Source organism: Erithacus rubecula, assembly GCF_903797595.1.
Source record: "Erithacus rubecula genome assembly, chromosome: 22".
Taxonomy (NCBI): domain Eukaryota; kingdom Metazoa; phylum Chordata; class Aves; order Passeriformes; family Muscicapidae; genus Erithacus; species Erithacus rubecula.
Window position 1 is genome coordinate 9,566,601 of NC_136674.1, and position 24,092 is coordinate 9,590,692.

Genomic DNA, 24,092 nt, shown 5'->3' on the forward strand with positions numbered 1-24,092 from the left:
TCCTTTGTCTCCTTTTTGGACATAAACCTCTGGTGTTTGTGGATTAATTTTCCTGACACTTCCAACTCAGGGTGTTGTGTGATTCTCTTTAGCTGAACCAAATGACCAGAGGCTTGAGCTGCACACCCTGACTGGGAGCAGCTTTGTCTGTGAGAGCTGATTGATCCCCCCATTCCCCATGTCACAGCTTCCTCCTGTCCAGCTGCAGGTAAAAAGCTGCAGAGGCTCCCCTGGCTCTGAGTCTCCCTGAAAAATGTTCACATTTATTTACTGCCTGTTGAAGGAGCTGTTTTAATGATTTCTTGCAGAAATCCCAGCCCTGATGGCTTTGGAGTTTCAGGCAGGTGAGGATGTGGGACAAGGGTGCCTGGGGGGTCCCATGGCCTGGAGCCCTGCAGTGTTTGTGATAACACCTTGGCCTCTGGAGCTTTTCCTACCCAGCTGAGCCTGGTACACACAGGGATGTTTTCCTTAGGGGTGGGGAGGAGGTGTGGTCCTCTCCCAAGGACCACCTGGCCAGTGCTGCACAAGGAATTCCCTGCTCCTGGTAAATCCTTGAGCTTCTCTGGTGCTGCTGCTCTTTGCTCCTTTTCTGTGGGGCTACAGCCAGTTCCCACCTTTAGTTCTGGGGGCTGCCACAGGATGTGGAGGGGTTTGGGCAGGATTTGGGGTGGGGATGGAGCAGTGGGTGTTTCTGTGCTTGCAGTTGGGCTGATGCCCTTGGTGGGGTTACTTTCCTTGCCATCAGGTGGTTCCATTTCCTGGCAGTCCCATTTCCCAGCTCGTGTAGGTGGCAAAATAGTTTGTAATAGATAACAGAAGTCATTGCAGCTGGAGTTTTTAATGGAGCAGCAGGTCCATTGGATTCAAGTGCCTTGGACTTGCCCTTCAGGGAAAATCAATAGGGGCAGATGGAGAACAAAAGGCAGGATTGAAATTGAACCTTTTGGCATTTTCAGCAGTGTTTCTCTCTGTAAATCTTTCCAGGAAGCAGCTCATGAAGCAGCACAGATTAAACCCCCCCAGACTGCATCCTGAATGAGCAGGGATGCTGGGTGTGCTCTGAGGGAGGCTCCAGCTGGCTGGAGTGTGTGTGGGAGGAGAGAGAGGAGGCTCCAGGGCAGTGTTTGGAGTGAACTCCTGGCTGTGCAGCCCCTGTGGATGCACCCTGGGACCCTCAGGAGTGCAGCCTGAAGGAATGCTCCCCTGCTTAGGGAGGGTGGGGGAGCTGGGGCCACTGCTCTGCTCCCATCCTGTCTCCTGAGCTCCTTTCCATCCACAGTCCCAGACTGTGAGCCCCAGGCTGGTTATCCTGGCTCAGCATCTGGTGGATGCTCTCAGTGCCAGCCCTGTGCCAGGCAGAGGTGGCAATGGCAGCGAGTCCCTGAGCTGGAGATGCTTTGTCCCTGCTGCAGGTTGTGTGGAACAGATCCAAGGGCCAGGCTGCCCCTTTGTGACAGCTGCTGTCGCTCAGTGCAAGTCACAAATCCCTGGCATTCCATTCCAGGCCTCCCAACCCTGCAGGTGGAGCTGGGCCCTGCTGTGAAGGTGCCTCAGCTGGGCAGGAAACATTTCCTGAGCTGATAGAACAGGTGAACAGCTTCAAGGTCAGCAGCAGCTCTGCAGGTCCTGAGGCTGGAGCTGACAGTGCAGAGCACTCAGTGGCTGCTGACTGAGGGAAACGTGGGTGAAATCAGGGATAACTTCACCTAGCTTGGGTTGGGATGAGATCTGTGAGTCAATGATGGTTTCCAGAGGTTTGAGCACATCTGGTCAGGATCAGCATCCCCAGGAGCTGTGCAGACACTGGTGTTGCCACTGATGCTTTTCCACACAAGCACATCAGCCTGCTCATTGATAAGGGGGCCTGGGCCAGGGCTCATGGGATTCTTGAGTAGGAGTTTTTTAGAGAATTTCATTGTCCAAGGGTAGGTTGGACAGGGCTTGGAGCAACCTGGGTTATGGAGGGTGGCCCTGCTCATGGCAAAGGGGGGAATGAGATGAGCTTTAGCCCAAACCATTCTGGGATACCTGAGGACTGGACCCAGACTGCACCCAGGGCAGGTCACTGTGCCCCAGGGCAGGTCACTGTGCCCCTGTGACACCCAGGGCAGGTCACTGTGCCCCAGGGCAGGTCACTGTGCCCCTGTGTCACCCAGGGCAGGTCACTGTGCCCCTGTGCACCCAGAGCAGGTCACTGTGCCCCAGGGCAGGTCACTGTGCCCCTGTGACACCCAGGGCAGGTCACTGTGCCCCTGTGACACCCAGGGCAGGTCACTGTGTCCCAGGGCAGGTCACTGTGCCCCTGTGCACCCAGAGCAGGTCACTGTGCCCCTGTGACACCCAGGGCAGGTCACTGTGCCCCAGGGCAGGTCACTGTGCCCCTGTGCACCCAGAGCAGGTCACTGTGCCCCTGTGACACCCAAGGCAGGTCACTGTGCCCCAGGGCAGGTCACTGTGCCCCTGTGCACCCAGAGCAGGTCACTGTGCCCCTGTGACACCCAGGGCACAGGGCAGGGGTGGCTGTGGCTGCCTGGGGACACTGTGGGGAGCTGCTGTCACACAGCAGGGTGGGCAGAAGGGTCTCTGTGCTGCTGTGAGCTGGGACATTGCAGCTCTTCTGTTTCACTGGAGCTTCTCTCTGCTTTGAGCTGCTCAGACAATTCCCCAGGGGAGTTCTCACATTTCCCTTCTGCTGAGATTCCATCTCCAATGTGAAAGTTGTTTTAATCACTCTGTGGTGCAGTGGTCTGCTGCATTAATGACTTACCTGCTGCCAAAGCCACGTGAGATGCCAAGTGCTGTGCTTGTGGGGCTTCATCTGTCAAAAAAAATCGGTGTCTTTGTCTCCTTAAAACCATTTGGGAGAGTTGTTGTCCCCATAAAATCCTGGTTTTGCTCTGAGTGGCTCAGCATGAAATGGAAGTTGCTGAGTTATGGATGTGTGTGATGCAGATGCTTTGAATTGAGGAAGGGGCTCATTTGCTTTATTCTTTTTATTCCCACTTCAGCATAAAAGAGAAAGGAGACTTTGGGGAAATGGAGATGTGAGGGGAAGCATCCCAGAAAGGCAGTGTGGAGAAAGCACATTTGCTGTGCCTGGGAGGAGGCGTGCCAGGGAAGGGAACAGATAATCCTCTCCCTTTGAAGATTTCAAAGCTGATGAGACTTGCTGTTTACTCCTCTGCTCTCCACTCTGTGTCTCCTTCATGTGGGACCCCATGTGTGCACGTGTGTCTCGAGGATTTTATCATCTGGATGATTAATGGTGACTTTTTTTTTCCCCCCCTCTTTATTTTCTGTCCTGGATAGAGAGAGAGAGAAATAGAGAGTGCAGTGAAGGGTAGTAGACTACAATTTGAGGTCACGGATCATATCTAAATTTTCTGCTATCTGAAGCCTCACAGGGATGAAAGATACTCTAAGGAGCTGCTTTCATGGTGTTGAGAGTTTGTGTTTGGTGGCTTTGCTGAGCTTTTGGAGCTGCTCTCTCTTTGTGCATTGAGCTGGTGCAGCAGGCACTGAATGGACCAAGGTTTCTCTGGCACTTTTCCAAAGGGCTGGAAGAACACTCTGGTGTTTATCCTTTGTTGTAACCTTCCATCTGCTTCCACCTTCAAAGCCCTCTGTGTCTTTGATGAAATGCTGTGCTCTGGAGGGTTCCTGTGCTGGGGCTGCAGGTCCCTGGGGTCCCTGCCCTGCACACACAGGCTGGGCAGCAGAGGGAAATGAGCTGCAGTGAACACCAGATACGTGGTGGGAGCATCTTCTGAACAAAGCCAGAATCCCTTTCATCCCCTCATAAAAGCAAGGGGAATTTCAACTTTTCTGCTGGCAAAACAAACAGCAAGTGCCAAGGCTGCAGCAGTGAGACTGAATGAAGAGGGCAGTGAAGCTCAGACATGGTTTTGATGTGGTTTGAGTCACTTTGGGTGGGTTTTGCAGCATTTCTAGCAGTGCATTCAGCTCACACCTCCACCAGGAGTTCAGAGCGTTGAATTTTAAGGCTGTAAGAGCTGCAAAAAGGATAATACAACATAGTTCATGTGTAATGGAGAAGCAAGAGAGAAAGAGCTTTATTTAAAGAACACTACACATATATAAAGGATAGTTTGTGCAAAACAGAATAGAAAAGACTCATTGGTCCAAGAAGGCAACACCTCCTCAAAAACACTTTTACAAAGCATCATACACCTCTCACACATCATGCAGGTGCATAATCATTGTTCTAATTCCTGTCCTTGTGAAGGCCTGAGAAACTCAGGGCTTCAAGGCTGCTTTTCCCTGGCTCCCAGTAGTACCCAGTGACATCAGAGTGCTGTTTACTGTCCATGGGTGACATCCATCTTTGTGTTTCAGTTCTATTTCTTTTAGTGCAGAGGAGTGTAAGCTCCCCTCCCTGCCCTTGGCCTGTGGGCTGTTGGAATTATGGTAACAGGATGGAACCCAGCTCCAGTTGATAGTATATGATTTTCTGTGGTTCTGTTGGGCTAGAGTTAGAGTTTTTACCTTTTTGTTATATGCTGGTTTGTTGTCTTGGGGGTCTAAATTGCACCAAAGGCTCCTCACTTGCATGTGGTTCATGTGCAAGTTCTTCTGGGAGCAGCAGGTGTGGGTGGAAAGGGTCATGGACACAGGTGAGTGATGGGAAGGAATGTGAGTACAGGATCAGCAGAGCATTCTTAACTTACTCTTATCAAGGGATATTAACACTTAAAAATGCAACAAAAGGTAAGTTTTACAAGTTTAAGATTGAACATTCAATAACAAACGAACACTTTAATTAAGGGCTTATTACCACTTGATAATCAGTAGTAAGCCAACACCTTAATCAAGAGTTTGTGTCTTTGGAGCTTTATTGTTTACACAGGGGTGTTGTCCCCAGTGATCCTGTTGGAATCCCTGCCCAGGGTGGGTGTGTCAGGTGGGAGTCGATAGACCCAGGGGATTGTGTCCCTTTCAGCAGGTGCAGGGGTGTTGTCCCCAGTGATCCTGCTGCAATCCCTGCCCAAGATGGGTGTGCTCAGTCCATGGATGGACCCAGGGGATTGTGTCCCTTTCTGTGGGTGCAGGGGGGTGTTGGCCCCAATGATCCTGCCAGAATCCCTGCCCAGGGTGGGTGTGTGTCAGCGGGAACTGTGTCCCTGTCCCATGGCTGTGTCCCTGTCCCATGGCTCTGTCCCTGTCCCACACTCTGTCCTGTCCCATGGCTCTGTCCCATGGCTCTGTCCCATGGCTTTGTCCCTCATGGCTGTGTCCCTGTCCCATGTCCCTGTCCCACACTCTGTCCCTGTCCCATGGCCCTGTCCCTGTCCCATGGCCCTGTCCCACACTATGTCCCTGTCCCATGGCTCTGTCCCTGTCCTCTGTCTCTGTCCCATGCTCTGTCCCTGTCCCATGGCTCTGTCCCTGTCCTCTGTCTCTGTCCCATGCTCTGTCCCTGTCCCATGGCCCTGTCCCATGTCCCTGTCCCTGTGCCCTGTCCCTGTCCCACGTCCCTGTCCCTGTCCTGTCCCCAGAGGAGCTGAAGGCGCCGCTGGAGGAGTACGTCAACAAGCGCTACCCGGGGCTGGTGAAGGTGGTGCGGAACCAGAGGCGCGAGGGGCTGATCCGGGCGCGCATCGAGGGCTGGAAAGCGGCCACGGGCCAGGTCACCGGCTTCTTCGACGCCCACGTGGAGTTCACTGCTGGCTGGTAGGGGCAGGGCCTGCTGGGGGCTGGGGCAGGGCATGTGTCCCTGTGTGCCAGGTTATGGGCGAGGGACCACACACGGGGCACCAGTTGTGAGGTTAATGAGCTCCGGAGCTCTGGGCACCAATTTCGTTGGGTTGTGTTCTAAAATGAGCAAAGCACCTAATGGCTGCTAAAAGGTTATTTGTTGCAGAAGCACATCAGTCTCAAAAGGCACAGTCACAGACATCACTAAGGTTTGGTACAAAGTCCCAAACAGAAGCAGAAGCTGTTCCTGTCAGGGTCCCAGGAAGCTGATGGTGCTGCAGCAGCTCCAGTCTTCTTCTTGGGTGTTGACTGATGATGGTGAGCAAAAGCAAAAAGAAAAGCAGTGGCAGGAAAGGCAGAAAAGGCAATGGCAAAGGGCACCAAGTCTCCCCAATACCAACTCTTATATAGGATCTTCCCAACAAGCCAAGACACAAACTCAGACACCACTCCTTAACCTGTTAGAATTCCAGTTCCTTAACACCCCAGGTTATGTATAGACTGCACATACAACCTGTCTTGCTCTATCTGAAAAATGTCAGCAATATTCTTACTGAGCTCCATTATGTTTAAACACTGTCTACAGCTGTGGGCCTGGAGCCTCCCCTGAAAATATCAGTGTGTTTCTCAACCTTCACTAGAACTCACATTAGCACTCTGGTATCTAAACCTTTTACTTATTAAAAGCATTAGAGCTCACACTAAAACTTACTGATTTACTTACTTATCCTAAAACTTTCACTTACACCTCTACCTTGTGTGTGAGTGGCTTAATATACTGAAATGCATCCACAGGCTTTAATTCAATCCCTGCACTCTGATTTCTCTCTAAAGAATTCAGAGACCCCTGACTCACTGACTCCAACACCTACAGAATGACACACAAGTCCTCTGCCTTGTTAATCCTTCTGTGCTCCTTGTGGATTGAATGGCATGATGGGAACAGATGAGGAAAACTTTTCTTTGCAACCTTTCTCTATTCCTTTCCCCCTGTGCATGCACTTTCCCTGCTCCCTGTTTCTATTTTTCAAGATGATTTCCCATTCCCATAGCCTTAAGTAATTCCTGCAAGTTTAAAAAAAGCTCAGGCAGCAGGGGAATGAAGGAGAAAGTGTTTCTCACTTCTGTGCCCTTTGCTAGATCCCAGAGGGAAAGATGCTTTGGATTGATTTGTTTGCTGCTGGGAATAAGAGCAGAGGTGCAGAAGCAGCAAAAGGTGTTTAATAGGGATTTTTTTTCAGAGAGATTCAAAACATTTGAGCTCAAGTGGCTTAAATTTGAATCTATGTCGTGACAGGAGCCTGAAAGGGATTTTTTTTTTCTTTAACCAAGTGTAAAAAGTAAATGGTCCATGTTTAGAAAAGTGGAGGTGGAGGAAGCTAAACTTGTGTTGAATTTGAACACAGTAACAACCCCAAAAAAGCCCAATTTGCAGCTGTTAAAGGCAGGGTTCTTCACAGCTATTGAATCCTTTTTAATGACAGCTGAATTTTTAATGCAGCTGAAGGGGGTATTTTAGGAGCTGTTTGTTATGCTGGGGTCTGTATTCCCAGCTGAACATTCCTCTCTCTGGTCACTAAATCCTCACACCTGATTCACTGAGGTGCTCCCATTGACTGAGCTCTAGAAGCTCTTTTTTAGGGATGGAGAGGAGGCATTTCTGCAGTGTGGGCTTGGCTCTCCTCTCTCGCACCTTCTGCTGTTACTGGGGGCACTGGGAGTACCAGTTCCCCCAAATTCCCCTGCTGTGGGCAGACTGACCCCAGCTGGCTCCAGAGCTGCAGAGGTGAGGCTGAGCACACCCTGTGCTCTGAACACATCCCACAGATGAAGTTTTTAACTGTAGAGTCATCAAATGGCATCCCAAGGAAGAAAAGACCATTCAAACAGTTCTGCTTTCAAGAATGTATCCTGTTTTGGGGTCTGGGGGAAGTTCAGGAGTGGTTTGAGCCAAGCACACTCTTCCTGGCCCTGCTTTACAGAAGGGAAGGTTTCCAGCCTGTGGACCAGGTTTTTGTCCAACACAAGGACATGGAGCTGTTGGGGTGGGTCCAGAGGAGGAACACTAAGGGCTGTGGGGACAGGCTGAGGGAGTTGGGGGTGTTCAGCTGGAGAGGAGAAGGCTCTGAGTGGATTCCAGCAGCACAGGCAGCCCCCAGGAAAGCTGGAGGGGGATTCAGACAAGGGATGGAGGCACAGGACACAGGGGCAGGGTTAGGTGGGGCCCTGGGAGGAAGGGAAGGAGGCTGCAGTGAAGTGACCCTGCGCTGTGCTTCCCCCAGGGCAGAGCCCGTGCTCTCCCGGATCCAGGAGAACAGGAAGAGGGTGATCCTGCCCTCCATCGACAACATCAAGCAGGACAACTTCGAGGTGCAGCGCTACGAGAACTCGGCGCACGGCTACAGCTGGGAGCTGTGGTGCATGTACATCAGCCCCCCCAAGGACTGGTGGGACGCTGGGGACCCCTCCCTGCCCATCAGGTACGGCCGGGGGGCACTGGGCGGGCTGGGGACACTGAGGGGCTGGGGGCACACAGTGAGGGGGCTGGGGACACACAGTGAGAGGGGCTGGGGACAGTGAGAGGGGCTGGGGACACACAGTGAGAGGGGCTGGGGACACAGTGAGGGGGCTGGGGACACCAGTGAGAGGGGCTGGGGACAGTGAGAGGGGCTGGGGACACACAGTGAGAGGGGCTGGGGACACAGTGAGGGGGCTGGGGACACCAGTGAGAGGGGCTGGGGACACCAGTGAGAGGGGCTGGGGACAGTGAGAGGGGCTGGGGACAGTGAGAGGGGCTGGGGACACACAGTGAGAGGGGCTGGGGACACACGGTGAGAGGGGCTGGGGACACACAGTGACCAGGGCTGGGGACACTGGTCCCTGAGGGATGCAGGGATGCATCCAACTGCTGAGGGAACCTGTGGGAGAGCTGGAGAGTGCCACAAGCACCTGCAGTGACAGGGGAAAAGGGAATGGCTTCAGACAGAGCAGAATTAGGTGGGATATTGGGCAGGAATTGTCCCTGTGATTGGGGCAGGGCTGGCACAGGGTGCCCAGAGCAGCTGTGGCTGCCCCTGGATCCCTGGCAGTGCCCAGGAATGGGGCTGGGAACAGCTGGGACAGTGGGAGGTGTCCCTGCCGTGGTAGGGGTGGCAGTGGCTTTAAGGTCCCTTCCCACCCAAGCCATTCCATGGTTCTATGAAAATGCAGGAAGATGAAGTGAGGAAGCCACCTTGGAGAGGTAGGGACCATGTCATAACCCTCACTAGCTCTGTGACATGAGCCAGGGAGGGTTTGGGAGGGTGCAGGGATTTGGAAAAGGGTGTTGGTAACAAACCCACTGGGGAGGATTTGTCCAGGCTTGTGTTGAAGTGCTGGTGACAAAGTGGCTTTGCCTCAGTTGCAGTGTTCAGTTTGTGCAAACCACGAGGAATGAGGATACTGCTCCTGTGTGCTGCATTGAGTGTGGATCCACAAAACATAACACTGTGTTTTCCTGAATAAAAAGTCCCTCTCCTCCCAGGGCCAGCTTTGGAAAAATGTGTCTCAGGCTGTTGTAACACCCCAGCTGAAGGGTTGGCAGCTCTGAAGTGTGCTCCAGCCCTGCCAGGCTTCAGGGGTGGGGTGAGCCCAAAACAGGAGCAGGAGGGGAGGGAAGAGCTGGCTGTGGGTGGGAGCTGGGGCTGCTCTGTGTGCACAGCTCAGAGTTTCTCCCATCACAGCCTCAAATGTCACAGTGCTCTCTGCTCAGGGGTGGTGTCTGGCCAGGTGGGGCAGATCCAGCTGGATCCTGAGGTGCTTTGGAGAAGCCTTGTCCTCAGGCACAGAGCAGATCCCTGCTGCTGGGAATGCTGAACACAAACAGCTCTCTTTGGTCACTGACATAATCCCTGCAAGCTGAAATTATGTCTAGTCCCATTCACACAGAGACTTATTGTTATTCCTTTGGCTCCCTTGTCCTAGGTAGCACATTCAGCCCTCAGTGGAGGAATTAATTTAGTTTGGAGTCAGTTTATTCTGGACAGGAGTCAAGGCTTTGACAAATAAACAGTTACTTTAACCAAATTCAGACTGCTGGACTTGTTAAAGTAGGGCTGGGCGATGCAGAAGGCAAAGCTGAGGAATCCAGAAGCCCTTACAGGTGGGGTGTGAGCAGTGTGTGCTGGCAGCTCCTGCTGCAGCCTCTGGAGGGTGATAAAAGTGGATCAACACTGCTGGGACAAACCTTTCTCAGTCAGTAAATACACAAGTCAAGAAACAACTCTGTTATTAAACTGAAGTGGTGCAGTTGGGAGGTACAGGAAAACTTTGGCACAGGGAGTGTCCCCTGTGATTGTGACACCACCCTGGGCTTCAAAACCTTCACTAGGGGTGATTGAGGAAACTGGACCCCCCCCAGTATGGCATTTAAAGATCTGGCAACAGCTTCTGCTCTGCTGTGCTGACAGAATGGGGTCTGAGTCTATCAGTGCACTTAGGGGGTAAAGGACCAGCTGGGGCAGAGCCACATGGGGAGAGACAGCTTTGGTTTGGGGAAGGTGTTTGGTGGCAGGGGAGATGAGGTTTGGCTGGTTTGTGGAAGGTGTTTGGTGGCAGGGGAGATGAGGTTTGGCTTGTTTGTGGAAGGTGTTTGGTGGCAGGGGAGATGAGGTTTGGCTGGTTTGTGGAAGGTGTTTGATGTGAGGGGAAGTGAGAAGACAGAATGGTGAGCTGGGGAGTTCCTGAGCTGAGAAAACCCCTGTGGGAGCTGGAGGGTTGGGTGGTCATGAAAAGATGGAGTGGGGAGGTCAGGACCTACACCTGGAGGATCTTGGTTCTTTAGGATGTCTTTCCCAAGGCTCCCCAGTATGAACCAGTTCAGGGTTCTCAATGAGCCAGGAGTGAATGGGCTCACAGGGATGTTGGACACTTCCACACAGCTCCACATCTCAGCATTTCTTTTCCTTGCTTTGGTGCTGAGAACCGGTGGTCTGCCTGGGGTGGATCTGCTGCTGATCTGCAGCTCTGGAAGTGAAATGTTTGCTCTGGGAGTTGGCTCCTGCTGGCCAGAAGGTCCTGTTAGGTTGTTCTGTCTTTTAAAAAAAAATGTAGGGATGGTGCTAAAATCTGGGCAGGACATTGAGCATCACATTCTGCATTTCAGCTGATTGCAAACAGTTACTGGCAGGAGGAGCTGGGGGAGGTTTTTATCTGGGCTTCCTACAACCTTTGTGCACCCCTAGATCCCCTCTGGAGACAGCCCTGCAGCAGGGGATGCCCCATTATCCCCCTGGCATCCACAGCCAGGGAATCCCAGGGCTCTGCCCAGCTCTGAGCACTGCTGAGTGGAGGGGACATGAGAAAGAGATCAGAGCAGGGCTCTGGAGACTCCTGGGTTGTGTTGAAGGCATTGAGATGTGGATTCTGCTGCTCAGGGGGCTTGAGGGAGCTGGGGGAAGGACACAGCCCTGAACCCCAGGAACCTCCCAGCCATGCTCAGTATTAAACTACTGAAATAACACAGTTAGCAGGCACTGGGGGAGGATTAGGAGAAAGATAAATGGGCAGTGTCCCCAACAGGAAGCTAATGACACGTGCTGTCCCATTGTGTACCCACACACAGACCAGGAATAATGACTGCAGTTATTTCTTTGTCACACAATGCTCTGAAAATCCTGCACTTTGCAGCAATGTTTGCATGGAGGGATAGCAGTGCAGTGCTCCATGTAATTATGCATGGGATTAGAGGAAATTTGGAAATTACAGCATACAGAGGTACATTAGTTTTTAAGAGATATTTTAGGATAAAAAGGTGGGAGTGAAGTAAAGCAGTTTATTCCCTATTTTTGGGTTTATTCTTGGTGCATGGGGACTGTGGCAGCCCCAGCAGGAATTCCCTGCCCACCAGAGCTGCTCCAGCCCTGTGAGCTCACAAGTGACCAAATACATTCAGTGGGGGCTGGAAACAGAATATGGGAATGTTTTGGGGCAATTTTCTCTCATGGCTGATTCCCAGGTATGATTATCCAAGCAGAGAGCTGATGGCCTCTTTGAAATGAGATTCATCTAAAATATGGCCCAGTCTCAAACTGTCTCCAGGCTCCTTTATCCAGTCATATCCTGCAAGAAATAGCTTTCCTTAATCCGTGGGAGCAATGCTGTAATACCTGGGGTCTGCAATACATTTGCATTGTATTTTTGTCACCTTAACATTTAAAATGCTGATACACCAAAGATCCCCCCAATCTCAGCACTAGCTGGGCCTGGTTTCACAGCCAGGCTTTCCTTGCCAGACTCTGCCTAGCTCTGTGCAGGAGATAAAATTGTGATTACAGGGTAATGGATCATGTCTGAATTAGCTCTCCCAGAAGAGGCAGACAGAAAATGACATTTAAAATGGTCATCACAGAGGTCTTGTTCCCAACCAGAGTGAGCTTCTGCAGAGCTGGTGGGATTTCCTGGTGCTGAGGGGGTCTGTGCCTGCAGCCCATGCCTGGATGGGCTTTGCTGTACAGATGTAGCCAGGATTTATCCAGTTATTAATTGATCAGAGCTTGCTGAGGGTCCAGGAAACTTGTGAGGCCATGAAAAATGAAGAAAGCTGATCCCTTCAGAGTCCTGTGGAAATCCAGGGGAGGTCTTTGGAGATGCTGTGAAACAGCAGATTGAGGGGCTGGTCTGATGGTGGGATCCAGCTTTTTAGCATCTTCAGGGATTATTTATTTCCCATTGGCAGAACATGAGATGCTTTGGGGCAAAAAGCTTTGGGCAAAAAGCTGCTGAGATCTGGATGATGGATGGTTCCATGTGCTGATGGTGCTTCAGGGGCAGCCCCAGGATTTGTGATTACAGCTGAGGGGTGCTGATGGCTCCAGGGGCCAACAGTGAAATGTTCTCCTGGCCCTGGTCTCATCCAGGAGCACTGAGTGCCTACTGAGCAGCCCTGGGGCTGAGGGACACTCACCTGAGCAGGAAATGGGAATGGACACATTTTTCTGCTGGCAGGGCTTGTGAAACCCAGAGTTTTGCTGCCTGGCTCCTGCTGTCACTGAAATCAGAGCCACTGAGGGTGGAAAAGCTCCCCAAGACCCTCAAGTCCAGCCCCTGACCAGGTGCCCCCAAACCACATTGTGAGATGCCACATCTCTTTTTTTGAACACTTCACCACCACCCTGGATAGATTGGGTTATTTACAATAAAATGCATTTCCTGGCTTTCTCTGTGCATTTTCCACAGTTGCTGTGCAGAGCAGAGGAGGCAGAGGCTGAGGGACTCCCTTGGTGAAAACCCCATCAGGTGCAGGGGCTGGAGAAGCCTCAGGTGGCTCCAGGGATGACAAGGATCCTCTTTCCAAGTCTGCCAGGCACAGGAGCAGCTGGGAGCCAGCTTTTAGGTTAAACTGGACTTTGGACAGGGCTACACTGCAGATGTTTTATGTGGCACTTCATCTTTACTGGTGCTGCAAGATAAAAGCTCATTTAATTAGAATTAAGATCATTGTGAGGAGGAAACGAGGTTTGAGAGTTATGGATTGTGAAAGAATAGAAGGGCTGATAGGTTTGGGGTTTTTTAACAAAGATTAAAATAATGTTAATTAACCCACCCAATTACCTGCTGTCTCAGCCTCACAAATGTTGATGAATTTGCTCTTGCAGTGTACCTAGGAAAGAGCAAATTTCATCATTTTCAGGTGGGGGAATGATGGGGGTCTTAGGTTATTGAATGTAGGAGTGGAGAGAAGGTTCTGCTGCTTGGCAAGATATTTGTGTTTCATTATTCCTCAGTCACAGAGCTCAGGTGGTGCTGAACTGTCCCTCTCTGGTGCTGGGCTTTCATTTGGGGTAGGTCATTAGGAATTTGTGGTGGGATCATTTTTATATTTATTTATTCATTCCAGAGACCACTAACTATTGATTCTTCTGTGGGGCTTCTTGCAGCCATCATCCCATGATGGTGTCTAAGAGCCCAAAGACTCAGTGCTTTCTTTATTTTAATTAAATAATTGTAGTTCCTTTCCTCTTTTAGTCCAACCTCTAAGACTTCTTTCAGGCCATTGTAACAGCCTGAAACTCCTGTGCACACAGATTTGTATAAACTCTGAAATAGCCAGAGGATTAGAGCTCTTGGGAATAACCTCTACTGCCATAAAATGATGGAAGAGGATCCCCAGGCCTGGGACAAGGTGTTCCTGGGCACATCCCCACCCTTGCAGGGTTAGCAGAGTGTACGTCACACCCTCAATGAGAGATTCAGAGAGGTTTGCTTAAACTCTTATAAAAAAATTCACCAGCACTGGAGTGCTCAAGGTGGCAAAAGACAACTCAGGGATGGTGCAAACTGCTGGACACAGGTGTGAGGAAAAGGCAGAACTTTCAGAATATTTCTGTTGGTTTGTTTTGAAAAAACATCTTGAGGCATTTGTACAAAATGCTGAATGTTCTTTATTTATATTTATTCTTTCTGGCTTTAACATCTCCAAACTGCAGGAAGATTCCTGATTCTGTGTGAAGATGGTTTAAAATGTTCTCAGTCCCCTGGGATTTTGAAGTTGAGGGGAAAATATGGGTTGGTGAAATCAGAATTTGTTTTTGGAAACCTCACCTGGAATGTGTGAGAAGATGCTAGTGTCAGGTGTTTGCTTAGAGGGATGGGATGGGATGGGATGGGATGGGATGGGATGGGATGGGATGGGATGGGATGGGATGGGATGGGATGGGATGGGATGGGATGGGATGGGATGGGATGGGATGGGATGGGATGGGATGGGATGGGATGGGATGGGATGGGATAGGGTGGGATGGGATAGGGTGGGATGGGATAGGGTGGGATGGGATAGGGTGGGATGGGATAGGGTGGGATGGGATAGGGTGGGATGGGATAGGGTGGGATGGGATGGAAATGTCCCAATGGCTGCAGAATGCTCATGGAGCTCTTCAGTGGCTACATATAAAACTTAAATTAAAATGATAAAATTTAAATGAAACAGGAAGATAAAATGCTGGCACTGATGATCCTCCCCAGGCTCTGGAGCTGCTCTCCTTGAGCAGGTCAAGGAGACCAAAACTCTGTGTTGGCCACTCAGATACTTTTATCTCCCTTGAAGTCTGCTTCTCCTCCATCCCTGCACTGGTTGCAGTTCATGGCAGGGCTCAGCATCATCTCCAGCAAAAGTCCTTTGGGCCATACCTTGGTCCAGCATGGGAACAACTTGGATTTGTCCCAGGCCAGCCTGGGACAGTGGAAGGTGCCCCTGACATGGCAGGGGTGGAATGAGATGAGCTTTAAGGTCCCTCCCAATGCAGATCCTTCTGGGATTCTGTGGCTCTTCTCCAGGCAAGGTTTGGTGGGTGGTTCTGGGAAGAGCTGCTGCAAACACCTTGTTCTGCAAACACCTCAGCAAATCAGGCCCATCCACCCCTAGCTCCTGGAGACTTGTGCTTCCAGGGATGTGAAGCTGAAACCTAAGGTTTGATCACTCCTGGCTGCCATGGATAATGAAGGTTTCTGAAAACTTGAAAACAAATAACAGAATAATTGCAGAATCATAGAATATTTTGGGTTGGAAGGGACCTTAAAGCTCATCTCATTCCACCCCCTGCCATGGACACCTTTAACCATCCCAGGCTGCTCCAAGCTGTGTCCAACCTGGCCTTGTAGAGAAGAAATTTAAGGATTTTTTTTTGTTTTTTCGTTTAATTAGTGTCAGTCTTGATTGAGCTCGGCATATAGGAGATGGAAGATTTAGGTCAGAATCACAACCTCAATAACTTTGTCATCCAGCTGCAGATTAAATTAAAACCATCAAGTGCTTTATCAGCTTCTAAAGTACTCCAGCAAGAACCTTTTTAGTGTTCTCAGTTTGGGCTTTCCTTTTAGTGCTGAGAGGTTTTTGGGGATGATTTGAGGCCACATAGTAAAAATTTTAATTGACTTTCTCGATTTTTATGTTAACGGTTCTGGGAGGAGTGATCCTCAACTGGCTGCACAAAGTGACTTTCACTCCCTGGTGTGCTAATTTGAAGCTCTTAAACTTCCCAGAGATTCCCTGTGGTGTGAGAAAGCTGCCATGGACATGTTGGAGCTCAGGTTGCTGCTGTTGGGCCTCTTTATGAGGAATTCTTCATCTGCTGGTTTTTAATGTCACCTAATTTAGTGCCAAGTGTAAAAGAAGGCTGTGTAATAATTTGTGATGGTGTCAGGTTTTACAAGATGAGCAGATTGATGTCCTTGCCTGGAGAGCCTCAGCTGAGGGTGCAGCTGAGGTTTGTGCAGCTGGAGCTGGCTGGCAGCAGCCCATGGTGAGCCAGCTCTCCCTGGATGGCAGGGCTGCCTCTCCTCCCAGGTCTGTGTGCTCCTGCAAGACTCTGCTCAGGACTGGCTGCATCCAGAGCAGAAGATTCAAACCTTGCTGAAACCTGGCAAGGTCCCCACCAAGCCCCAGGGTTTGGGAGAGGGCCCAAAGCTTTGGTATTCTTCTGTAAATTAGGGAAAGCTTTAGGAGTGGAGGGTGTGTGTTTCTGCAACTCCCCAGTGTCAGGGCAGAGCTGTCATCAGAGTCACCTCAGTGCTGTCACAGGGACACAGCAGAGGGACCTGGGCTCACCCCGGCTGCTTTGGCCAAGTGACCTTGAAAAAGCAGCTTTGGACCCTCTTTGGGTGGGACATTTGGGGCTGGAGTTTGGGTTCAGTGTTAGATATCTGCCCCAGGGAAGGCTGTGCCTTTGCTGGAATGGGGGAGATCCATCCTTGCGTGCTGAACCTTCAGGCCAGCTTGGTGCAGGTGGAACTCCTGGAGCACTGCCCAGCTTTGGTGGGACTTGTCACCAAAACATTTCCCTGTTTTGTCTGAGTGTCCTGGTTTGAAGGACAGCTGTCTGCCAATAAAGTCAGAAACTTCTCTTTGAAATGGAGAATGTAAACCCCTTCCCTCCAAGTTATTATAATTTTGAAATTAAGGGGCACTCAGGCAAAAATATGAGAATTAGGAATAACCGTTCTTTACTGGGAAAATTAAAATAGAAATACAGTATTACAGAGAACAGTCCCAAATCCTGCTAGAGTCAGAATCCAAGCTGACACTCGTCAGTCAGTCAGGGTGGTGGCACAGTCCCATTCCATGGTGCTGCATCCTCCTGCAGTGGCAGATGTGGCTCAGCTGGAGCAGTGCTCCTGGAGAAGGTGCAGTTTCCTCTGAAGGTGCAGGGATGATGTGGAAAGGTCTGGCTTTCCTCTGGAATCCAGTGGAAAGAAGGTGCCTTGGTGTCCAAAATGTCAGTTTTTCTCTGGGTAGGAAAGGCTTGGCTCCTGCCCTGGCTGGAGCATCTCCCAGTGGGATGATGGAATTTTATCAGTCATGCACTGGGACTCAGTGGCCATGAACAGGAGATATCTCCTGGAGGGAGGATGGGCTGTGGAAAGATAAAGATGATTGCCCAGCTGGTTTAAAGATGGCCCATGAGCAGAGAATATGTGCCAGGAGATCAGGGGCACTGCCCCACCCGGGTCAGCAGATGGGACAGAATTCACATTGCTGGACACAGCAACCCAGCACACAGAGAAGGGGCTGTCTGGAGTCAGGAAAGTAATTTGGGGGTTCCTTGGCTGTTCCAGTGATTCCTGGATGAAAATAAATGCAGGCAGCCCTTGTTTGCTTTTTGATGATGGTGCAAATGCCATCACCATTCTGGGAACCATGGGACACTTTTTAAAGGTTTGCTGGGTGGGATTGTCCCACTCTGTTCTGCACTGGGGGCAGTTTGGGGCAGTGTAAGACAGATCCAAAGTTACTGGAGAGCATCCAAAGGAGGGACAGCAGATAGTTTTGTTGTGGTTGGGTTGTTGGTGTCTGTGCAGGGCCAGGAGTTAGATCAGTGATCCTGTGGGTCCTTCCAGCTCAGCATATTCTGTGATTCTACAAAACCATCATTCTTGGCCAAATCACAAGTGTTACTGCTTAAAGTTAAAACTTAAAATCTTCCTTCAAGCACCAGTCAAGCCCAGCTTCTCCCTGAAGGGCCTTGAAAACTGGGCAGGGACATTGAACCTCTGGCTCATCCCTTCAGCACAGAGTTACAGGCAAGGGAGCAAATTCTCCTTCCTGGAGCTGCAGTTTATTGGTAGAAAATGTTCATGTAATCCATTTTTATGAAGAAAACCACACTGGCCACACTGGAAGTGTTTGCTTTTGTATTTGTAGAGCTTTGCATAAGAGAGTTATTTTGATTAAAAATAAAAAAAAAATTATGCTCCTGGTTGAAAAAATAAAATATACTTGCACTGACAGAACTTTAATCTGAGGCCAAGTCACAAAAACAGCCTTTATTTGATGTCAGAGTTGCTTTAGAAATGGAAAGAGTAAACAGGATTTGGCCTTTAATTTGTGAAGGGTTTTCATTTCTCAGAGGCATTAAAGAGACAGAAAAGATGGGTATTGAATTATTTAACAATTGCTAGGAAAATTAAGCTTCAGAGAGCCTGTTTTCACTGCAATAATCTTATTAATGAAAACAAACCAATCTGGGGCAGCAGCAATATTCTGAGCTCATACCCTGGTGCCTGAATTGTTTCTGAGTGGTCCATGAAGTGATTTTTGAAGTCAAAGCCAAGCTGAGCTTTTCTCTGGTCTGTTCACACTTCCCAGGAGAAAGCTTCTGTTGATGGATTATCCAAACATATTTTCCCCTCTAAATCCAAAGCAGAGGAGAGAAATATTCAAAGAGGAATTGGGGGAATTTGGCTCTTTAAATTTTTTTTTCCATTGGCAGATGGCTTTTAAGTGATTTATTGGCCAAAACCAATCAATTTTCATTAGAAAGCAAGTATTTAATGACTTTGGAGGTGGGGACTGAAAACAAAGAAGTGCTAATGGTGCTGGGTGCCACAGCAGAGCAGCCCTTCATCAAACAGCCTTTAAAGAGTGTTTGAGAGCCAGTGCTGAGGGCGATGATTTCCTTTCATGTGCACTTTAATTCACTGTCCTTTGCAGTCAGTGGTGCATAAACGGGGCTGGATTGAATTAGAGGAGAAATGGATCCCTGCTCTCATCCTCACGGGCTGCAGCAGTGCTGGATGCTCTGGGAGCTCCCAGCTTGGGGCACAGGAGTTGTATAAATTCCCACTCCCTCCCTGCTCCCTGCCCAGAGCCCAGCTGTGTCCTGGAGAGTCTGAGCTGTGCCCTCCTGAGGGATGCTGTCCTGGTGCTCCTGCAGTGTCAGCAAACCCAGCCAGCCACAGCCACCTCCCCTCATCCCAGCTTCCCACCAGGGGTTTGGAAATCTGCAGGAGGGGAATTTGGGGGAGAGCAGTTGGCAAGGTCCTGATGGTCCCTGGGACCCCATTTGCACAGGCAGGAGCTGGAGCTGCTGGAGGAGCCCAGAGGAGGCTCCAGGATGAGCAGAGGATGGAGCAGCTCTGCTGGGAGAGCTGGGGGTGTTCAGCTGGAGAGGAGAAGCTTTGGGGTGAAATCAGTGTGACCTTGCAGGGCCTGAAGGAGCTGCAGGAGAACTGGAGAGGGACAAGGACCTGTAGTGACAGGACAAGGCAGGTGGCATTAACCTGAGTGTAGCTTTAGATGGGATATTGGGAGTGAATTCCACTCTGTGATTGGGGCAGCCCTGGCACAGGGTGCCCAGAGCAGCTGTGGCTGCCCCTGGATCCCTGGCAGTGCCCAAGGCCTGGCTGGACAGGGCTGGGAGCAGCTGGGACAGTGGAAGTGTGTGGAATGAGATGATCTTTCAGGTTCCTCCCAACCCAAACCATTCTGGGATTCCATTACCTGTGGGTGCACCCATCCTTTCCCCTCCTCACCTTTGGGGATGAGCCACTCCCAAGCTGGGATTTGCTCTTTTCTGCACCCACACTGGCCCTTGGGGGAGTTCCTGCTGGGCTCCTGCAAAGCCCAGCTTAACTACTGGTGGACTGCCCCACTGCCAGGGCACTTTTGGCATTCATATGGAAGTGAGATCACCCAGGAACATGTTTTAATTGTTGTTTTTTGATGCTCCAGATCCTGTCAGTGCCTGGAAATGACATAGCTGGGGCTGGCTCAGGGTTGCCTAGCCACAGAAGCCCATTTGTAGGATTTTTTCCCCATTTACAGAGGAGCATCAGCTCTGCTCATCCTGCAGGGCTTGGTGAGGTGTTGGATCATCCCTGCTCCCCCTCCCCACCAGGCACCCCTTTCCCTCAGGGGTCTGATCCCTCCCTGGAGGGGCCATGAGCTGGGGGGAGTCCTCATAGCTCATGAGGATTCCTGGGCTCTCCAGATCAGAAACCCTCTGTGCTTGCAGCCCTGAGAGGACCTGGGCAGAGTGAAATTCTGTTTCAGAGCAGTGTGAGCAGCTCTGGGAGCAGCTCTGGCTGAGGCTGTGCTGTTGCAGCTCCATGCCCTGTGTGGGTCCCTTGTGTTTAATGAGCACTGTGCTCCCATCCCTGGTGCCTTGGAGCTGCTCTGCTGCTCAGAGCATGAGCTCCTTGCTAATGAGCACTCAGAGCACTCAGCTTGGGCTGCTCTGAGCTGGGTCTGCTCCCATTGATGCCTGGGCACACTCAGCTCTGCTGGGGACATGGGGCTGCCACAGGGAACAGAGAAATGGGGTGTCTGTGAGGGGGCTGGGGCTGCTCTGGGCTCCTCTGCCTGGGGAGGGCAGCCCTGTAGCCCATCCCCTCCCTCCTTTAGGCCTGGTTTAAATTTGCAGGTGTCTGGGCATTAGTGCTGGTCTGGCATGGCATTGGCCCAGCACAGCCCACAGATCTGGCTGGACACCAGTCTGGTGTGTCCTTTCCCTCCTTTCTGCATTCTCTGTGCTTTCCCTTCAGGAAAAAGTACTTTGGGAGGGGAAAAGAAGACATGAAATATTCAGGTGAACATCTGTCAGTGTTTTTGTGTGCTGCCACAAGACCTCAGAGTTCTGTAGCTGCAGCAAACAGGTCTGAATGGAAGACCTGGCTTAGGAGGAAGATTGGTGATTGGAAAATGCATAGGGTGGGCCCCACATGCAGAGAGCCTCCACAGAGATTCATCAGTGCCTGCAGGGAGGGAGGCTCAGGTTTACTCTCTCAGTCTGTGATGATTTTGAAAGCAAAACCAGTGAGAGACCCAAGTCAGAAATACAATTTAATATGAAAAAGAAAAAAAAAAGAGAAAAATAAAGTACATTCAATAGTACAAAAGAAAAGCCACTGACAGAGCCAGAATACAACCTGACACCCTGCTAGGTAGGGTGGGGGCAGCAGTCCAGGTGAAGTGGTCTTGTTGAAGCAGTGATCCTGTAGAGATCCTGGCAGTGATCCTGGGAGCTCTTGTCCTCTGGAAACCAGTGGGTAAGGGCAGCTTTGGTGTTCCAAATCTCAGTTTTTATCTGGGTAGGAAAGGCTTGGCTCCTCCCCTGGCTGGAGCATCTCCCAGTGGGATGATGGAATTTTATCAGTCATGCACTGGGACTCACTGGCCATGAACAGGAGATATCTCCTGGAGGGAGGATGGGCTGTGGGAAGATAAAGATGATTGCCCAGCTGGTTTAAAGATGGCCCATTAGCAGAGGATATCTCCACAGAGATCAGGATCACTGCCCCAGCTGGTTTCAGCAGATGGTGATAGGATACAGACTTTTGGGTACATCTTTATATTGTAACCTAGAACACAGTCATTCCCAAAGTCACTGCTTTGGAATGGGCTCTTCCCTCTGCTGAGCAGGGATTGATGCCTGCAGTGGCACTGGTCCCTGCTGTCCCCAGCCCTGGCACTGCCAGCAGAGCTCTGTTCTCCTGGCAGTGGGATCAGCCATCAGTCACAGCCAGATGTGCACCCTGATTGCCTTCCTGGGCTCCCTGAGTAATGCTGCTGCTCCTGGGAGGAAAGAGCAGCTGACAGCTTTCCCATATTCTCCCCAAATGGGATTTAATGGCCATGTGATCCTATGGTTCTGGCTTCTTTTTTAGGAGAAAGTTCTGCTTTTTCCTACTGCAATGACAGAACCTTTTCTTTAGGTGTGGGAAGTCAGCTAAGGCAGGGTGCCAAGGAATTGTGAATTCCTCATGGTAAGAACTCCATGCAGGCAGAACTAAAAACTTGGAGAACTGCAGGCTCCAGGGAAGGTGCCACATCAGATTTTGAAACTGTGGCAGTCCTGAGTGGGACTGCAGTTCAACCATTAAATGTGTCAAGAACATTTGCTGCCAAAACAGAGGCAGAAGCAAAGGCTGGCACTGAGGAAGAGTTTGGGGATGCAGCTTGATGTATTTTGCTCCAAGTTTGGAGGAATTGGGAAGCTCCTTGTTGGGCTGTGTGCACTGGAAGGGACAATAAGGCAGATTGGGATGGAGTAGTTGGTGCAGGAAAACGGGAGTGTTGAAAACTGCTCTTCCCTTCATGTGTTGGCATTTCCCAGAGGGATCAAATTGTTGGTTCTTCCACTGTCTCAGGTGCTCCCAGCTCTGTCCAGCCTGGCCTTGGGCACTGCCAGGGATCCAGGGGCAGCCACAGCTGCTCTGGGCACCCTGTGCCAGGGCTGCCCACTGTCCCAGGGAAGGATTTATTCCCCATCTTTAACCTAAATTTCTCCTCTGGCAGTTTGTACCCATTCTCCTTGTCCTGTCCCTCCAGTTCCTGATGCAGGGTCCCTCTCTGGCTTCCTCCAGACCCTGGGAGATGCTGGAAGGTCTCCAATAGCCTTCTCTTCCCCAGGCTGAGCAATCCCAAATTTCCCAGCCTGTGTCCATGGGGGGGGTGCTCCAGTCCTCCCCTTATCCTCACAGCACTGTCCCTCTCCTTCCCAGGGAACTGGGATGTCTCTGTGCCTTTCCTGCTCCGTCTTGGGAAAGGAAAGGGATGGGGACATTTCCTGGGAACTGTATCAGCCCTCTCTTCAGGCTTATCTCTGTGCTTCAGTTGACAGCTGTGTGGGTATCATCTCCAAAGCAGAAAATAAACAAACTCCAGGAGCTCTGAGTTCTGTATTTTCTCTCTGTCCGTAGGCAGCTGCACTTGTATGTGGGCAGTCATGGCTTTGTCATTTTATTGAGAGGGAACAAAATGAAAAATCTGGGGGGTTTTTTAGATGACAAAGTCTGCTGAATATCTTTATCCCTTCCTCAGAATGATTGTCAGGGTCTAGGTCTGTCTAATCCACAAGATATTTTGTTTTCTTTGTGTTGCAAAACTTTCTGTCCACTGGTCAACAAATGTCTGGTGTCTACTAGAATATTCCTGCTGGATGAAAACATGTTTGGAAGGAGAGAGAAGCACACAAGATGATGTGTTAAGGATGGGGAGCTGAGCTCTGGCTGAAGATGCTCTAAAAATAAAGTGGGAAGGAAGGAGGGGAGAGCTTGCAGTTCCTTTTGGAACAGGAATGAGGAGAGGGGGGAGGCAGATGGCTGCTTTGCTGGATTGTTCAGTCTGATTTGGGGATGGGGACTTGCAGTTATTTCCAGGAAAAATCACTTGGGAATTCATGGGAACAGGGATAGTACAGGATTAGCAGTTTTTATGGGCTGTGGCACCAGGCTGATGTCCCTCCAGAGGGGCTCTCAGTGCTGCCCAGGATTTCCAGGGACACAAAGCAAGGGCTGTGCAGCCCCAGCAGTGCTCAGGGCTCACAGCAGAGCCACGTTTGCCATTTTAGCAGGGAAAGCAGTGCAGTTTGGGTGCCTTTATCCAGGGAGCTGTGCTTCCCTTGGCCCAGCTGGCCATAAATCAGCCCAAGCTCCCTCTGTGCCTGCTGAAGTGGTTTCGTTTCAGTTGTGAGGAGGAATTTGCTTCTCCTGCAGTAGTTTCTTTTTCAGCTTTTGTGAAAAAGGTTTTAATATAGAAATAAATCATCAGAGCATTACTAAATTAAAAATAAGCATAGAAGCAGACAGAGCTGCCAAGCTAAGGTTAAACTTGGAGCAGGAGATCAGATCATGGTTTCATCAGTCTTTCCTCCCACTCTTTGCTTAATTTGGTGCTTAAATGAACCTAATAAGCATTGCAGAGCTCTGCACACCCAGCTGCTTTGGAGAGCAGTCTCCTGGTCCTCATGTTCTCATTTTGGGTCACACACATCACTGCACTCATGTGCTGGAGCTGTACTTGTGGATGCCACAATTTATTGGGATGCAGAAGGATTACACTTGCTTGGAGCAGAGATTAGCATCAAGTTACTAACCCTCCCTGTGAGGACAAGGAGCATTTCCAGTGCACTGCAGGTCTTGGGCTGGCTTTGTTTGCTCTCAGACCTGACCCCAGCTCACTTTTGAAGAGTCTTGGAGCAAGAGCATCATCAGCAGGAAAAGGGACCATCACTGCCAGGCAGCTGGGACAAAGGGATGGAGGGGCTGGTGCTGCCAGGGATTTACAGAAATGTGCCCAGGGCAGGGGAGGGTGGGAAGGGGCTGCCCCTGGATCCCTGGCA

General features: G+C 50.5%; 2 protein-coding genes across 2 annotated transcripts in view; one reads left to right on the forward strand and one right to left on the reverse strand.

Moving 5' to 3' along the window:
• GALNT17 (polypeptide N-acetylgalactosaminyltransferase 17) overlaps positions 1-24,092 on the forward strand; it is a 203,297-nt gene that overhangs the window by 82,168 nt on the left and 97,037 nt on the right. The window contains exons 4-5 of the mRNA XM_079324921.1: positions 5,520-5,694; positions 8,001-8,198. Coding sequence (XP_079181047.1) covers positions 5,520-5,694; positions 8,001-8,198 — 373 coding nt within the window. The remainder of the gene's footprint in view (positions 1-5,519; positions 5,695-8,000; positions 8,199-24,092) is intronic.
• Positions 13,430-24,092, reverse strand: part of LOC306811325 (S-adenosyl-L-methionine-dependent tRNA 4-demethylwyosine synthase TYW1-like) — a 396,352-nt gene continuing 385,689 nt past the window's right edge. The window contains exon 15 of the mRNA XM_079324920.1: positions 13,430-13,933. Coding sequence (XP_079181046.1) covers positions 13,688-13,933 — 246 coding nt within the window. The 3' untranslated portion in view covers positions 13,430-13,687. The remainder of the gene's footprint in view (positions 13,934-24,092) is intronic.